General features: G+C 37.5%; 1 protein-coding gene across 1 annotated transcript; it reads left to right on the forward strand.

The window, feature by feature from the left end:
• Positions 1–1,834: 1,834 nt before the first annotated feature.
• LOC119242682 (olfactory receptor 2T27-like) lies at positions 1,835–3,329 on the forward strand (the record flags this gene model as incomplete). Its single annotated transcript, XM_037508196.1, has 2 exons — positions 1,835–2,751; positions 3,308–3,329. Coding segments are annotated over exons 1-2 (939 nt in total), but the record flags the coding sequence as incomplete, so codon positions are not given.
• Between the last annotated feature and the right edge of the window lie 14,901 nt (positions 3,330–18,230).

An 18,230-nucleotide genomic window follows, 5' to 3' on the forward strand; every position in this document is an offset into this window, starting at 1 on the left:
CCCTGGTGGCACAGGGGTTAAAACCAGTGTTAAGCTATCAAGCTATCTATAGCCACTACAGCATGAGTTTGATCCCTGGCCAGGGAGCTGACCCACATGGCACAGCAGGCCTCTCCTGTCTTGCCCACTGTCTTGCCCACTTGCCCACTCAGTACTGTATTTCAGTAGATCTGCCTGTTCTTCTCCCCCCTCTCTCTGGTGAATCCTCTCACCACCTGAATTTCTGACCTAGACCCCAGTTCTTAGATGCATAAACAAAAGAAATCCTTAATACACACACATATATGTATATATATATGTGTATATATATATACATATATATACATATATATACTCATATATTTACACACACATATATATATACATATATATATATATATGTCCTGAAAGATCAAAGATCAATCAATATATCTTTAAGAGGAATCATTACATGCCAACAGGAGATAAGTTTTAAAAAAAAACTTCAAACATAGGGGCTTCAAAGCAGCACAGGTTTCCCAAAGAAATACAAAATATATAAATGAACAATGAAGGAATCTGTGTTAATATTAAAGTATAATGAATATATTTAAAAATAGTACTGAAAATTCTCTCTTTTAATTGACTATTCACTTTGTTATTTTTAATGGTTCTCACCTCAAATATAGGAAATCATAAGTGTGATATTTATAATAAAAGGAAGTATTCTACACAAATGAACAAAATTTTATTACTATTAATCTAAGAAAAAAATCCTGACTGAGAATTACAAAATAAGGTTAGATAAAGGAAACAATGAATTACTTTACAAAACCATGAATTATTTCCAAAGATGAAAAGAAAAAGTGGTATATTTTCTTTTGAATTTTTCCATCAAATGGTTGTGTTTGAATATACATAATTTTGGAGTTACTGACACAAATTTCAAATTTATTCTTTGGGTCAAAATAGATAATCCATAGTTTCCACAGAAGACACAAGTCTGTTGCTATTCAAGGCATAATCAAGAGGTTATTGAATTAGCTCAATGGAAGAATGATGTAAGAAGCAAGAATTAAGATTAGAAGTTGAGACAAAAATTGAATAATATACACTGATTCACAGATATCAATACAATGGAATAAAGGCCTTCCCTTATTTTGTGAAAGTGAAAATCTCTAGAGTTTGAGGAATGTCCTATAAGTAATTCAAAAGATCCCAGGTGATGACACTGTACTACTGTACTTTCAAAGAGTCAGTATCTAAGATGAAGTAGGCCAAAATTCATAATTAATGGGCCTCCCCAGTGGCACAGCAGGTTGAGTGCCATGCTGTGAAGCTGTCTGCAGCCTGGACAGTGTGGGTTCTATCCCAGCGGCCGGCAAGAATCCCACATGGTGCCGCAGACCTCTCCTGTCGCACCCACCGCTCCCCTCAACAGTGTATTTCTGTCATCTGCCTGTTCTGCTCCCTGCTCTGTCTCTGGTAAATCCTCTCACCCTCCCGCACATCTGGCCTGTACCCCAGCTCTTGTATAAAAATAAATAAATCTTTAAAAAAAAAGACAAAAAAATCATAAATAAGAAGAGACTACAAGTGTGTAGGAAAGTCAAGTTAGGAAATTCAAGGCAAATATTTTCGTTCTGTAAAGAATTAAGTATATTTTGGGCAAATCACTGCTGGTATTTTAAATTGATTCTATGGGAGCATTTCTCAAATACCTATTTTACAGAATATTTATTCTGGTGATTAAAGTACAAGGAATAAAGATATTGGGAAATATATAATTATTTTTTCAAAGCACTACATCTTTTGTTATATATTTTTGCCTCTAGATTTTCAGCTTGAATAGAATGAATGACAGTTGAAAGAAAACATGAACCAGAAGAATGAAACATCAACTGACTTCATCCTCCTGGGACTGCTACCCAGGTTCAGGCATCCCAACATCCTCATCTCCATTATCTTTCTCATTTACATAGTTGCCTTTGCTGGAAATTCCGTGCTGATCCTTCTCATCTGGCTAGACACCCGCCTTCACACACCCATGTACTTCTTGCTCAGTCAACTTTCACTTATAGACCTGGCTTACATCTCTAGTACTGTCCCCAAGATGGTCATAAACTATTTCACAGGGAGGAAAAATATTTCCTTTTTTGCCTGTGCCACTCAAGTCTTTTTCTTCCTCACCCTTGGCCTTGCTGAGTGCATTCTTCTAACCCTCATGGCCTATGATCGTTATGTGGCTGTCTGCAACCCCCTGAGATACACAGTCCTCATGAGCCCCAGGGTTTGCCTGCAGATGGCAGCTGCAGCCTGGATTGGGGGAGCCCTTACAGCCCTTGTCCACACCATCTACCTTATGCATTTCCCTATCTGTGGTTCCAGGGAAATTAATCATTACTTTTGTGAGGTGCCTGCCATCCTGAGACTGTCTTGTGTAGATACATCAGTTTATGAAATGGTGAAATTTGTGACAACCATTGTGTTTCTCCTGGTCCCATTTATTCTGATTCTGTCCTCCTACACCCTCATCTTCCTCACTGTCCTCAGGATGAACTCTCGCAAGGGCAGGAACAAAGCCCTGGCCACCTGCTCCTCCCACCTTACAGTGGTGAGTCTCTACTTTGGTCAGGCCATGTTTATATACATGACACCCAACTCTTCCCACACACCTGAGCAAGAACAGATTGTTGCCGTGTTTGGCACAGTAGTGACCCCAATGCTCAATCCAATCATATACAGTCTGAGAAACAAAGAAGTGGTGGGAGCACTAAGGAAGTGTGTAGGAAAGTTGAGTAGCTGTGAAAATAGGAATAACTAAATTGTTCCATTCTTAATTTCAGGTAAGCATGAGTAAATCTAATGCTTAAGATCTTTCATAGTTTTACTAGAAATCCAATATCAAATTAGAAAGCAATTTGAACTCATTATTTGAAAAGTATTGTTTCTGACAGTGATAAGCTGAAGTCTATGTCATAAGTATAAATTGAGGTCAAGGTAATCTCTTCATTACTGTCAACCTTAATTGGAGATACTCTGGTTAACCTCAACTATTACTATTCTATTATTACAAGTATATGTCCTAAATCTTTAAATAATAATATGCAGTTATGTTCAAGTGATGACCTTTCAGCTTATACAATTTAACTTTGTGGCTAGATTAATCCTATCTCTATTTTAAGTTAAGGGGCATTTTCTCTTTGCACAAATAGTTTGGTAAGTTATTTGGCAGGATCTAGACTAAAGATAAGCACACCCTAAAATTCAGCTATTCTTTTTTTTTAAGATCTATTTTATTTATGCATACAAGAACTGGGGTACAGATCAGATCTGTGGAGTGGGTGAGAGGATTCACCAGAGACAGAGTTGGTAACAGAACAGGCAGATTGAGAGAAATACACTGCTGAGAGGAGCAGTGGAGCAGTGGGCAAGACAGGAAATGTCTGCTGCGCCATTTGAGTAGCTCCCTGGCTTGATATGGAACTTGTGCTGAGTGGCTGCAGCTTGCTTCATAGGTTGTGTCTTAATCCCTTGCACCACCAGGGAGGCCCAAATTCAGCTATTCTTATTTAAATAATCTATTCTAGAGAAATTTTTGTACACGCGCCTAAATAGATAAAGTATGGGTAGCTGTTATGGCAGTATTTTATATAGTTAAAAAAATTAATGTTAAGTGGAGAATATAATAAAAATGTATTATGGTTAATTAATACAAATTTAAGAACATGTTATGAAACACTTAAAAACCAAAGACAATTCATAAATATGAATTAATGAATAAATATCAAACATAACATTGAGGCAGGAAAGAAAGTCACAAAAAAGAATGGGTATGAAAACTTAAATTTTAAAATCACAGGGAATAACTTTTTCATGTATTTATCTATAGTGACTAGAAAATTGGAAATAAGTCTGAGGAAGACTAGCATGAATCTGCAATGATTTTATGATGTTTCAATAATTTTTAAAAATGATGTATATAGCAGAATGTTATGAATGGATAAAATTACTTTTAGGTCTCATTATATATATATATTTTTTTAGATTTATTTATTTATACAAGCACTGGGTACAGTCAGAAGCACGGGAGGGTGAGAGAATTCACCAGAGCCAGAGCGGGGAACAGAACAGAGAGAAGGACCGAAGTACACTGCTGAGGGGAGCAGCGGGCGGCAGGAGAGGTCTGCGCGCCATGTGGGACCCTTCTCCATGGCTGGGGAGCAGCCGGGGATCGAACCGGCGCTGCAGAGGCTGCGGGCAGCTTCGCAACCCAGCGCTCAACCGCTGCGCCACCGGGGAGGCCCAAGGTCTCATTATATTTTTGATTGCCTATGAAAAAATTCTTGGTAAAAATATCATTAAAATAAATTTTTAAATTTTAAGAAATTTTAAAATAAAAATAAATGCATTATGCATAAACATGTGTGTATATGTATGTATTCTCTCATTTCATTTTTGAACATATAATTTCATCATTTAAGTAATTATTTTATTTTTTAAATCATTATTCGTATTTGTACAATATTGATTTCTCCTCTCAGATGTAGTCTCCATGTTTCTCCCACCACAGTAATGACCTATCATCATAGTACCTTATGCTCATTCCTCCCCTGTTTTCACCCCTCTCCCTCCCTCTCCATTGCCAGAGATCTATGGTCTGCTTGTAGGTTTTGACTTTTTCTGAAATTTTGTCAGAAATAGACATACAAAAGAAAAAGAATGAAGAAACACTTCAAGAATTATATGACTCCATGAGAAAAGGAAACATAAGCATCCCAGGAATCCCAGAAGAGAGAAGGAGAAGAGAAGAAGAAAGAGAAAGGGGAGGAAAATTCAGGAAAATTGAAAAAAAAAAAAAAACTTCTGAAACTTGAAGAAGAAAATAAAAATAGACACACAGGAAGCTAAAATTATACCAAACTACCTTAACGAAAAGAAATCTATAGCAAGACACATAGTAGTAAAGCTACCAAGAATCCAAGGTAAAGAGAAAATAATGAAGCTGGTGAGGGGAAGAAACAGTTAACCTATTTTCCTCTTATAATTGCTTTTCCTGAGTCCCATAAGTTCTGGAGAGTTGTGTCCTCATTATCATTCATCTCAAGGTAATTTTTAATTTCTTCTTTGATCACCTCATTGATCCAATTGTCTTCCAGTGGTATGGGTTTCAATCTCCATGAGGTAGGAGGGATCCTTGCCTTCTTTTCCTATAAAGGAACAACAAATAGGCTAACATGAGATTTCTTTGAAGAGATATTATGGGGGAAAAAAATAAAGAATGGAGTGACATATTAAAAAAGCACCAAAACAAAATGCCATCCAAGAATATACTGCAAAGCTTCATTTCTTTATAAGGGAAAAATAAGGACCTTTTAAGACAAGCTAAACCTTTGGGATTTGGGTACAACTAAAACCACACTCCAAGTAATAACACAAGAAATCTTAAAATAAAAACCATAAAAGGAATGAATACAAAAAAATGAGTGAGGAATTAAACAGAACCATAAACTGATGATCAAAAAGGTATCAATAGACTTCCATGTATAAATAAACACCCTAAACATTAATGGACTTTTGCCATTTGTGGCAACATGGATGGAACTGGAACTAAGCAAAGTGAGCCAGAAGGAGAAAGATAAATACTGGATGTTAACACTTATATGTGAAAGCTGGGGAAACTAAGCAAATGGTCAGCAAAAGACAAACTATAAGACTGGCCCTAGAAAACAGATCACAGATCTGAGACACTCAGAAGGGGTAGGGGAGGTAGAAGGAGAGGTATAGAATGGGGGGGAAGGGAGTGCATTGGAGGGTGGTGGAGGACTTTGGGCACTTTGTCGGTAGGAAAACTGATGAAGACCCTTGAGGGGAGAAATCCTAAATAGTGAAAAAATAAACAAGGATGCTTAAAAACAAAAATTTTAAAAATAAAGTTGTAGTATATATATATACAGGATGGAATACTCCTCAGTTATAAAAACAATGAACCATTTGCACCAACATGGATGGAACTGAAGGAGATTATGCTAAGTGAAATAAGTAAGAAGGAGAAAGAAAAGTATGGGGTTATTTCAATGATATATGGAATATAGAGAAAAATAACAATGGAACTGACAAAGTAAACTAAATAAATCCCTAAAAATATGACCATAGAATTTATTCTACCTAAAAGGGAGGGAGAGTGAGGGTGGGAACAAAGTAAGGTGGAGATGCAATGGTCTATAGTAAAAGACTATGGGTTTATTGGTGGTGGGTTTGGAGCAGTGACATAATCTGGGAAGGTATGTATCTAATCCCCTAAATCATTTAGTATTGTAAACCAGTATTAGCTGAATAAAATAAAAAAGATAAAAAAACAGCAAAGAAACAAATAGTGCAATGTAAAAATGGGCAAAGAAACTGAATATATTTTTTCCAAAAAAAAAAAACAAACCAAAACATAAATATGGCTAATACATATATGAAAAGTAGCTCAATAATCATCAGAGAAATGAAAACCAAATTCAAGATGAAATGTAACTTCAAAAAGCTATTATAACAAAAAAGAGAAATTGAGAAAGTTTTGGCAAGGATGTGGAAAAAGGGGATCACTTGTATTTTGAAACAGTCTTTATGACAATGTTGTGTTTGCCTAAAAAATTAAAAATACAAACAAGAGCAACCAACAAGAACAAAGGACACATCAAGCAGGAGACAATGAGTAGAAAGGAACTATTTCAGGCACCGCACCCTCTGAACTGGAACTGTGGAGAACCAGGCAGGAATCACTGGGGAGGTTAGCAAATGGCTCCAGGCACCATTAGAGGAAGATAAGGGCTCCATGGAGACCTACAAATAGCCCAAGACCAGCCACTAAGCTTGTGCAGAAAAGCAGCACGCTCAAAAATCATACGTAGATTGGGGATCACGGCTGCCCAGGTCCCTGCGCCAGCAACCTAGTCTTGCAGGGAGACTCTCAGGAGCCCTCATTGAGGTGAATGTCCCTCACTGAGTAATCAGAAACCAGGTGCTGGGACATGGGAGTGGGGTGCAAAAGGCGCCATTTCTGCAGACACTGAACTGGGCTACAGTCCGGGACCTGGATATGAGGGCTTCAGAACTGAGACCCGGGGCATGAAATTCGGGGTGCAGGACCCCCCCGACGGTGGGGCACAGGGCAGACACAGCATCCCCACGCCATTGAGGCTCTCCATGCCACTCCCACTCTGTTCTCCTAGACCCCGGGGCTGGGGGGGGGGGGGGGAGAATCAATTCTGGAAGGACACTAGGAAAGATCTCTGGCGCCACCTATCGACCAGAAAAAAAAATCACCAACATCCTGATAGTTGGAATCCAGGTATCCCCAAAACACCCTCAGACTCTGAGAGATGGTGGGCCTTATAAACAGGGGTATGGAGGGAAAGAAGGCATGGAGCAAGACCCCATCCTGGAACTGAGAGCCAGGCGCAGGATCCAGGGCTTGGGTCGTGCCACAGCAGTGGGCACTGCAGAGGGTGACAGCCAGTGTTTTGGATCTGATAGCCCTGGAACTGAGACCTAGAGTACAGAATTCAGGGCACAGGATCCATACAGCTACGGTCCTAGCACCCGGTGAACATGGAGCTACACAGCACCCAGATTTAATAAGAGCCCCTGTGTTGAGGTGCTCCCCTCCACCCACCCACTCACACACACCCCATCCCGTTTCTCAGAGAACCACTGGGAAAAAGCACAGGTCAGAAAGTACGGGTCTCTGGCCCACCTTGTGACCAGAACAAAATCACCAACTAGCTGATTCCCTGTTGGAACTGAGTAAATACAGAGACAGGGAACTATAAAGGACAGTGCTCAGCAACACAGCATCAACACCGTGGTGGAGTTTAGGCCTACCAGTGCCCGTCTCTGTCTGGTAAACAGTTTCTGGCACCCCTAAAAGAGCACTCCAGAGAGATCTCTGCCAACACCAGTGACACAACTTCCCAACACATAGAACTAATTAGAAAGCAAACAACAGGGAGAAGAAAAAATATAAATAACCAAGCAAGCTTGCAACAGAACACACCACAAAAAGAAATATGGTCACCAGAGCTCAACAATGACATGGAAGAACTTCGCAGTCTATCAGATAAAGAATTAATGATCATCATGATTAAAAAGCAGAAAGAAAACAAAAAGGAAAAAGTGATTTGAGACAAATAATCACTGAACTGAAGAATGAAATTGAGACATTAAGAAAGGAAAGAAAAGAAATGCAGAAGATTAAAAGATTACTAGAGGAGGGCCTCCCTGGTGGCGCTGCGGTTGAGCGCTGGGTTGCGAAGCTGCCCGCAGCCTCTGCGGCGCCAGTTCGATCCCCGGCTGCTCCCCGGCCACTGGAGGAGGGTCCCACATGGCTCGCAGACCTCTCCTGCCGCCCGCTGCTCCCCTCAGCAGTGTACTTCAGTCCTTCTGCCTGTTCTGCTCCCTGCTCTGGCTCTGGTGAATTCTCTCACCCTCCCATGCTTCTGACTATACCCAGTGCTTGTATAAATAAACAAACAAACAAACAAATAAATAAATAAATCTTTAAAAAAAAAAAAGATTACTAGAGGAGATAAAGAACTCTGGGAAAAGCAATAAAAACGGAATCAATGAAATGGATTAACAAATCAGTACTATCAAAAATACAGACATAAAAAGAGCCAAAAGAGAAAAGGAGAGAGAAGTGCAAATGAAGCAGTATGAGGAGACTCTTAGACAATTATCAGACTCCATGAAGAGAGGAAATGTAAGAGTCATAGGCATGCCAGAAGATGAGGAGAAAGACAAAGGAACTGTGAAATTAACAAGGAGATAATTGAAGAAAACTTCCCAAGCATGAAAAAGGAGATGAACATTGACATACAAGAAGCAAGAAGAACTCCCAATTACCACAATGAAAAGAAAACTACAGCAAGACACCTAATAGTAAAGCTTGCAAGAGTCCAAGACAAAGGAAAAATAACAAAACTGGCAAGGGGAAGAAACAGATAACTTACAAGGGAAAACCAATCAGGTTAACTTCACACTTCTCTGAAGAAACATTACGGGCAAGAAGAGAATGGAGTAACATATTCAGGAAACTTCAAGACAGCGATGCCAAACAATAATATGTTACCCTGCAAAGCTCTCCTTCTTCCACAAAGAAAAAATATGGACCTTCTCAGACAAACAGAAACTCCAGAAATTGAATACAACTAAACCCCCGCTCCAAAAAATTTTACAAGAAGTTCTAAAGCCAAAACCAACAGAGGAATGAACAAGAAGAACAGAATAAAGCAAGGAATAAAATCACAAAAAAGACAAACAAAATGGCCAACACAGATGCCAACATATCAATATTAACTCTAAATGTAAATGGATTAAACTCATCAGTAAAAAGACACAAATTAGCAGGCTGGATTTAAAAAAAACAAAACCCAACCTTCTTCTGTCACCAGGAAACACATTTAATCACAAAAGACAAACATAGTTTGAAAGTAAAAGGTTGGAAAACAATCCTACAAGCAAATGGACCAACAAAGAAGGCAGGAACAGCCATACTTATACCAGATGAAATAGACTTCAAATTAAAAAAGGTAAAAAGAGACATAGACGGACACAACATTATGATCAAGGGAACAATACATCAGGAAGATATAACACTCATCAACATATACTCACCAAATGAAGGGTCACCAAAATATATTAGACAATTATTATCAGCTCTGAAAACAGACATTAAAGAAAATACACATATAGTGGGATACTTCAACAACCCACTCTCACCAATGGACAGATCAACAAGACAAAAAATAAAGACACTAGAGTCTTAAATAGACATAGAACTCATGGGCTTAACAGACACCTATAGGACACTACACCCAAAAAAATCCTAGTACACATTTTTCTCAAGTGTGCCTGGATCGTTCTCCAGAATCGATCACATATGGGCCACAAGACAACATCAACAGATAGATGAAGATCAAAATCATTCCAACTATCTTCTTCAATCATAAAGGCATCAAGCTAGAAATAAATCATGAAGAGAAAACAAGGAACCTTCCCACTTCATGGAGATTGAAATCCACACTACTGGAAGACCAATGGACTAATGAGGGGATCAAAGAAGAAATTAAAAAATACTTTGAGATGAATGACAAGGAGGACACCACTTTCCAGAATGTATGGTTTGCAGCAAAAGCAGTAATAAGAGGAAAATATATAGCAATACAGGCTCAAATCAACAAACAAAAAAGAACTCAAAGAAACAACCTAATCTCACATCTCAAAGAGATAGAAAAAGAACAACAGGGCCTCCCTTGGTGGCACAGTGGTTGAGCGCTGGGTTGTGAGGCTGCCCACAGCCTCTGCAGTGCCAGTTCAATCCTCAGCCACCGGTGAGGGTCCCACAAAAAAAAAAAAAAATAAAAAGAACAACATTAAAGCCAGTAGAAGAAAGGAAATAATTAAAATCAAAGCAGAGATAAATGAATTGGAAACTAAAAAAAAAAACAAAAACAAAATCAATGAAATCAAAAGTTGTTTCATTGAAAAAAATAAACAAAATAGACAAACTTCCAGCCTGGCTCACAAAGAAAAATGGGAGAAAACACATATAAATAGGATTGCAAATGAAAGAGGAGAAATCACAACAGACTTAGTAGAAATCAAAAGAATAATCAGAGATTACTATGTACACTTATATGCAAACAAATTCAACAACCTAGAAGAGTTGGACAAATTTCTAGAATGATATAATCATCCAAAGCTGGACAAAGAAGAAATAGAACAACTAAACAGATTAATTACAAGCAGCAAAATTGAGGCAGTAATCAAAGCACACCCCAAAAAAAAAGCCCAGGCCCAGACAAATTCACAAATGAATTAACCAAATATTCAGCAGTGAATTAGTGCCTATCCTACACAAACTCTCAAAAAATTCAAAAAGAGAAACTGGGTGCACAGGGGTGTGCGCCCCCACAACACTATTTTAGAACAGGGAACTTTCTTCAATAAAGACTGCTTGAAACCAGCAGAAGGCTCCCAGAGGAGCCAGAGGTGAGCTGGGAATTTCGCCCAGCCAGGCCAGCAGTCCCAGCCCAGAGGGGAAGCCGGCACCCAAGACTGGGGCAGACCAGGCGCGCAGGGGAGTACATCTCCACATCCCCATTTTAGAACAGGGACCTTTCTTAAATAAAGACTGCTTGAAACTGGCAGAAGGCTCCCCATGAAGCCAGAGGGAGAAGGTTCCCTACACAGTCAGAGGTGAGCTGAACGCCCCCACAAGCCTGGTCTCACCTGGCAGGAACTTGGAGCCCAGAGAGGAATCCAGATTTTTGAAAGGTAGAGTGCAATCCAGCTGCCCCACCTCCAGGGAAGTTTCTGGGACTTCAAGACACACATTTGTAATTAAACACAGGAGGAGGAAATATTCTGTGACAGCAACCATTAACATACTCAAATTACCACTGCCTCACTAGACTTCTGGCATAACAGTATTTGACTCATTTTGACTGCCAGTTTCCGAAACCCCACAAAGAACACACCAAAAAGATGCCGGCCAGTACCAGCAACACAGTGTCCCAACACATATGGCAAATTAGAAAACAGGCAGTAGGGAGAAGAAAACTACATGCAACCTAGAAACTCCTCAGGAAAAAAAAACACACTAAAAAAAGAAAACCACCCACCAGATGGCAATGACAGTGACTTGGAAGAACTTCTGAACCTTCCAGATGGAGAATTTAAAATTGCTGTGATTAAAAAACTGACAGAAGTCATAAAGGAAAACAATGATAAGGGGAAAAAATAATCAACGAGTACAAGAATGAAATTGAGTCCCTAAAGAGGGAAGTAAAAGAAATGCAAGAGATCAAAGAATTAATGGAGGCACTAAAGAACTCTGGGAAAAGCAATGAAAGCAGAATAGATGAAGTGGAAGAATGAATAAGTACTCTTGAAGACACAGAAATAAAAAGAACCAAAGCAGAAAAGGAAAGAGAAGGACGAAGGAAAAAGACTGAAGAAAGACTTCAGGAACTATCTGACTCCATGAGGAAAGGAAATATAAGAGTTATAGGAATCCCAGAAGGAGAGGAGAGAGACATAGGAACAGAGAAAATATTCAAGGAAATAATTGAAGAGAACTTCCCAAACATGGAGGAGGTGAAAATAGGCATACAAGAAGCAAGAAGAACACCAAACTTCCATGATGAAAGGAAAAATACAGCAAGACACATAATAGTAAAGCTCCCAAGAATCCAAGACAAGGAAAAAATATTGAAGCTGACAAGAGGGAAGAAACAGATAACATTCAAAGGGAAACCAATCAGGCTGACATCAGACTTCTCCAAAGAAACACTACAGGCAAGGAGAGAGTGGAGGGACATAGTCAACAGACTCCAAGAAAGCAAATGCCAACCAAGAATACTCTATCCCACAAAGCTTTCCTTCCTCTATGAAGAAAGAATAAGGACTTTCCCAGAGAAACAGAAACTATGGAATTTCATTACAAATAAACACCCACTCCAAAAAAAAAAATATACAAGGAGTCCTAAAGCCAGAACCAACAACCAACAGAGGGATAAATAACAATGAAAGAAGGAAAAAAAAAGTTATTAAAAGGATACATAAATAAAATCATAGGAAAGACAAACACAATGGCAAATACAGATGCTAACATATCAGTATTAACTGTAAATGTAAATGGAATAAACCCTTCAATAAAAAGACACAGAGCCGCAGCCTGGATTAAGAAGCAAAACCCAACCATTTGCTGTCTCCAGGAAACACATTTAACTACAAAAGATAAAAATTGACTCAAAGTTAAAGGATGGAAAACAATCCTACAACCAAATGGAACAAAAAAGAAAGCAGGAACAGCTATACTTATATCAGATAAAACAGATTTCAAACTCAAAAAGGTAAAAAGAGACCCCAATGGTCACTACATTATGATCAAGGGGACAATACTTCAAGAAGAAATAACACACATTAACATATACTCACCAAACAAAGGAACACCAAAATATATAACACAACTATTATCATCTTTGAAAACAGACATCAGAGAAAACACATACGTAGTGGGAGACTTCAATGCACCACTATCAACAATGGATAGATCAACGAGACAAAATATAAGTAAAGACACTAAAGCTCTAAATAAAGATCTAAAGCACTTGGGCTTAACAGACATCTATAGAACACTAAACCCAAAAAAATCTGAGTGCACATTTTTCTCAAGTGCACACAGATCATTCTCCAGGATCGACCACATACTGGGACACAAGACAAACATCAACAGATACACTAAGATTGAAATCATACCAAGCATCTTTTCTGACCAAGAAGGCATCAAACTAGAAATAAACCATAAAAAGAAGGCAAGGAACTCTCCTACCTTATGGAGATTGAAGCCCACACTACTGGAAGACCACTGGACTAATAAGAAAATCAAAGAAGAAATTAAAAAAATTCTTTGAATTGAATGACAAGGAGGACACCAATTTCCTAAATGTATGGGATGCAGCAAAAGCAGTAATAAGAGGAAAATATATAGCAATAGAGGCTCACATCAAGAAACAAGAAAGAACTCAAAGAAACAACCTAATCTCAAAGCTCAAAGAACTAGAAAAAGAACAACAATAAAAAAAAGAAAAACTAAAACCAGTAAAAGAAAAGAAATAATAAAAACCAAAGCAGAAATAAATGAAATTGAAACTAAAAAAACAATCCAAAATATCAATGAAACCAAAGCCTGGTTCTTTGAAAAAATTAATAAAACAGACAAACCCCTAGCCAGGTTCATAACGGAAAAATGGGAGAAAGCACAAATAAAAAGGATCACAAAAGAAAGAGGAGAAATCACAATGGACACAGCAAAATCTAAAGAATAATCAGAAACTATTATGAACAGTTATATGCAAACAAGTTCAACAATCTAGAGGAGATGGACAAATTCCTACAACTCTACAATCACGCAAAGCTAGATAAAGAAGAAATAGAACACCTAAACAGACCAATTACAAGCAGCGAAATTGAAATGGTAATCAAAAACCTCCCCAAAAACAAAAGCCCAGAACCTGATGGATTTACAAATCAATTCTACCAAACATTCAGAGATGAATTAGTGCCTATCCTTCACAAACTCTTCCAAAATATTGAGAAGAAAGGGATGATACCAAACACGTTCTATGAAGCCAAAATTAAACTAATACAAAAACTGAACAAGGACAAAGGAAAAAAAAAAAAAAACTATAGGCCAATCTCTCTAATGAACGCTGATGCAAAAACCCTCAATATATTTTTAGCTATCAGAATCCAACAATGTATCCATAAGATAATTCACCACGACCAAGTAGGATTTGTTCCAGGGACACAAGGATGGTCCAACATCTGAAAATCAATCAATGAAATCCAACACATCTACAAAAAGAAATATAAAAACCATATGATACTATCAATAGATGCTGGGAAAACTTTCAACAAAGTACAACATCCATTCATGATAAAAGCCCTTGAAATTCTTGGGATACAAGGAACATACCTCAACATCATAAAGGCCATATATGACAAGCCAACAGCCGGTATCATTGCCAATGGCGAAAAGCTGAAACTATTCCCATTAAGATACCATTAACAAGACAAGGATTTCGACTCTCACCACTGCTTTTCAATACAATACTGGAAGTCCTAGCCAGAGCAATAAGACAAGACAAAGATATACAAGGAATCCAAAATAGGAAAAGAAGAAGTCAAACTATCACTATTTGCAGATGATATGATAATATACATAGAGAAACCCAAAAACACCACAGAAAAACTAATTCAACTAATCAGTTTAGGAAAGTGGCAGGATACAAAATCCACTCACTAAAATCAGTAGCCTATACAAAAACAATCAATCTGAAGAAGAAGAATCAAAAAAAAAAAAAAACATGCGTTTATTATCAAAACAAAAACAATCAAATACTTGGGAATAAATCTAACAAAAGAGGAAAAGGACCTATACAAAGAAAACTATAAAACACTGCTAAAAGAAATAGAAGAAGACACAAAGAAATGGAAAGACACCCCCTGCTCATAGATTGGAAGAATAAACATTATTAAAATGGCCATCCTACCAAAAGCAATATACAGATTCAATGCTATTCCAATAAAAAATTTAATGTCATTCCTCAAAGAAATAGAACAATTTTTGATGAAATTCATACGGAATCACCAAAAACCCCGAATAGCCAAAGCTCTCTTGAAAAAAAAAGAAGGGAATGGAGGCATCACGCTCCCAGACTTCAAACTATACTACAAAGCCATAATCATCAAAACTGCATGGTACTAGAACAAGAACAGACACACAGACCAATGGCATCGAATAGAAAATCCAGAAATAAACCCACAGATTTATGGTCAACTAATCTTTGACAAAGGAGCAAAGAATATGCATTGACCAAAGAAAGTTTGTTCAATAAATGGTGCTGGGAAAAATGGGTCACTACATGCAAAAGAATGAAGCTTGACTACAACTCACACCATACACAAAAACCAACTCAAAATGGATTAAAGAACTAGACATAAGACCTGGAACCATAAAATACATAGAAGGAAATATAGGTGAAACACTACATGACATGCACCTCAAAGACATCTTTACAGACCCAAAGCAGTGATAGTGAAGGCAAATATAAACAGCTGAGCCTTCATCAAATTAAAGAGCTTCTGCACAGCAAAGAGACAATAACAAAAACGAAAAGAAATCCCACCTGCTGGGAGAAAATTTTTGCACCCAACACTAATGATAAAGGACTGATCACAAAAATCTACAAAGAGCTGATGAGACTCGACAAAAACAAAGCAAATAATCCAGTCAAAAAATGGGCAGAAGTGCTAAAAAGAAACTTCTCTGAAGAGGAAATGCAAATGGCCAACAAGCATATGAAAACATTTTCAACATCACTTGTAATCAGGGAAATGCAAATCAAAACTACCATGAGATACCATCTCACACCAGTGAGAATGGCACATATTAAAAAAACTAGCAACAACAAATGTTGGCGAGGATGTGGAGAAAAAGGAACTCTCCTGCACTGTTGGTGGGAAGTGCAAACTGGTCCAACCACTATGGAGAGCTGTGTGGATATTTCTTGACCTACCAAACATAGAGCTTCCATATGATGCAGCAATTGCACTCCTTGGTATTTACCCAAAGGATACAGAAACATCAATCCCAAAGAGCACCTGCACCCCTATGTTTATAGCAGCACTGTTTACAATAGTTAAGCTTTGGAAACAACTCAAATGCCCAAAAATAGATGACTGGATCAAGAAGATGTGGTACATATACACCATGGAATATTACGCAGCATTCAAAAAAGATAAACACATGCAATTTGCAGCAAGATGGATGGCGATGGAAGGGGTCATGCTCAGCAAAATAAGCCAGAAAGAAAAAGAAAAACACCGGATGGTCTCACTCATAGCAGGAATCTAGAAAACTTAAATAAGGGACCAGGAAAATGAATATAAGAAAGTGAAAATCAAAATCAACAAAAAACTATGAACCAGAGACACTTTTTGGGGGGTGGGGGGCGGGAGGGGAAGGATTGGGGTCAGAATGGGGCGTTTGCAATTGTATGGGGGAATATAAAAATAAAATTTAATATTAAAAAAAAAGAGTCTATGGCAAGGAGAGCATACTGAAAGCATAAGAAGAATTTTTTAAAAAAGGATTTCTTATACGGGAACACCAATCGCACTGTCAATGAAGTTTTTAATGTAAACATTACAAGCACAAAATGATTGGCAGGAAATATTTAACACACTTAAAGTCAAAGATTTCCCCACTAGAATCCTTTACCCTACAAAAGTAGCATTCAAGACAGAGGGAAGAGCAAGGAACTTCACAGAAAAGCAAAAAGTAAAAAAAAAATTATAAACAACAAATAACACACAAAAGAAGTCTTAAAGGGGTTATTATAAGACAACAGAAGAATGAATACAGAGGTAAACAACACCTAAATCACAAAGCCTGTAGGAAAAGAGTAACTCATTCAATGCGCTACATCAAAATGAGTCAGAGGCAATACTGTCACGCAACTAGCTCATCATATACTAAATTCAGAAAAATCTTCATACAAAAATTCATAGAATTACATATAAGACAACTGAAATGGAAACTAAACAAGACATAAAAGGAAGTTCTCAAAAAATAAATAAATAACAGATAAGATGATGACTATGTCTAAAAAATCACCTTATGTGTAAATAGCTTCAATTCACCAAAAAGTGTAGAGTAGCTTAATGGATTTTAAAACATAGTTCAACCTTGTGTTGTTTACAAGAAAACAATCATACTTACAAAGACAAGCAAAGACTTAGAATAAAAGGCTGAAAGAGACAATCATAAAAATAAAGGGCAATTTAAAAAAAATTAGGAACATTTATAGTCTATCAAATAAAATAGACTTTTAATGAAAAAACTAAAAGATAATAAGAGAAATACTTGCTGTTTTGATTAAAGGACTAACATAACAAGAAGAAATAACACTCATATAGCAACAAATTATGAAACACTGAGATATTAAAGACATGTAATAACAGAAATAATGACAATGCCATAATCTTAGGTAATTTTAATACCCCACTTACAACTATGGAGAGACCATGAAGGCAAAGAATAAAAATAATAATAACCTAAATTAGGAGCTTGACCAAATAGATTTTTTTAAAGATTTATTTATTTTTTACATACAAGAATTGGGGTACAGACCAGAGGTGTGGGGGTGAGAGGATTCACCAGAGACAAAGTGGCGAACAGGACAGGCAGATTGACTGAAATACACTGCTGAGGGGAGCAGCAGGCAAGACAGGAGAGGTTTGCTGCACCATGTGGGTATCTCCCTGGCAGGATGGGGATCAAACTCATGCTACAGTGGCTGGCAGTAGCTTGATAGCTGCGCCACCAGGGAGGCCCCAAATATAATTTTTAACAGACACTTACAAAACAATCAAACCCAAAAAATTGCATATTTTTTTTATTTTAAACTGCACATGAAACATTTTCAAAAATACATCAGTGTGTGGACACAAGTCAATTGTCAAAAAAAATATGAGGATTTAAATTATACCATGTACTTTTTCTAACAATAATGACAAAGTTAGAAATCAACTATAATAAAAGCATCAGAAAAATGTAGACTAAAATAATAATTATTGGATTAAATATGGAATCAAATAAAAAACCAAAATGAATAAATGTATATATGCTACCAGAATCTATAGGGTGCAACAAA

The sequence above is a fragment of the Talpa occidentalis genome, unplaced genomic scaffold, assembly GCF_014898055.3.
Source record: "Talpa occidentalis isolate TD23 unplaced genomic scaffold, MPIMG_talOcc4v2.1 talOcc4.13, whole genome shotgun sequence".
Classification (NCBI taxonomy): Eukaryota; Metazoa; Chordata; class Mammalia; order Eulipotyphla; family Talpidae; genus Talpa; species Talpa occidentalis.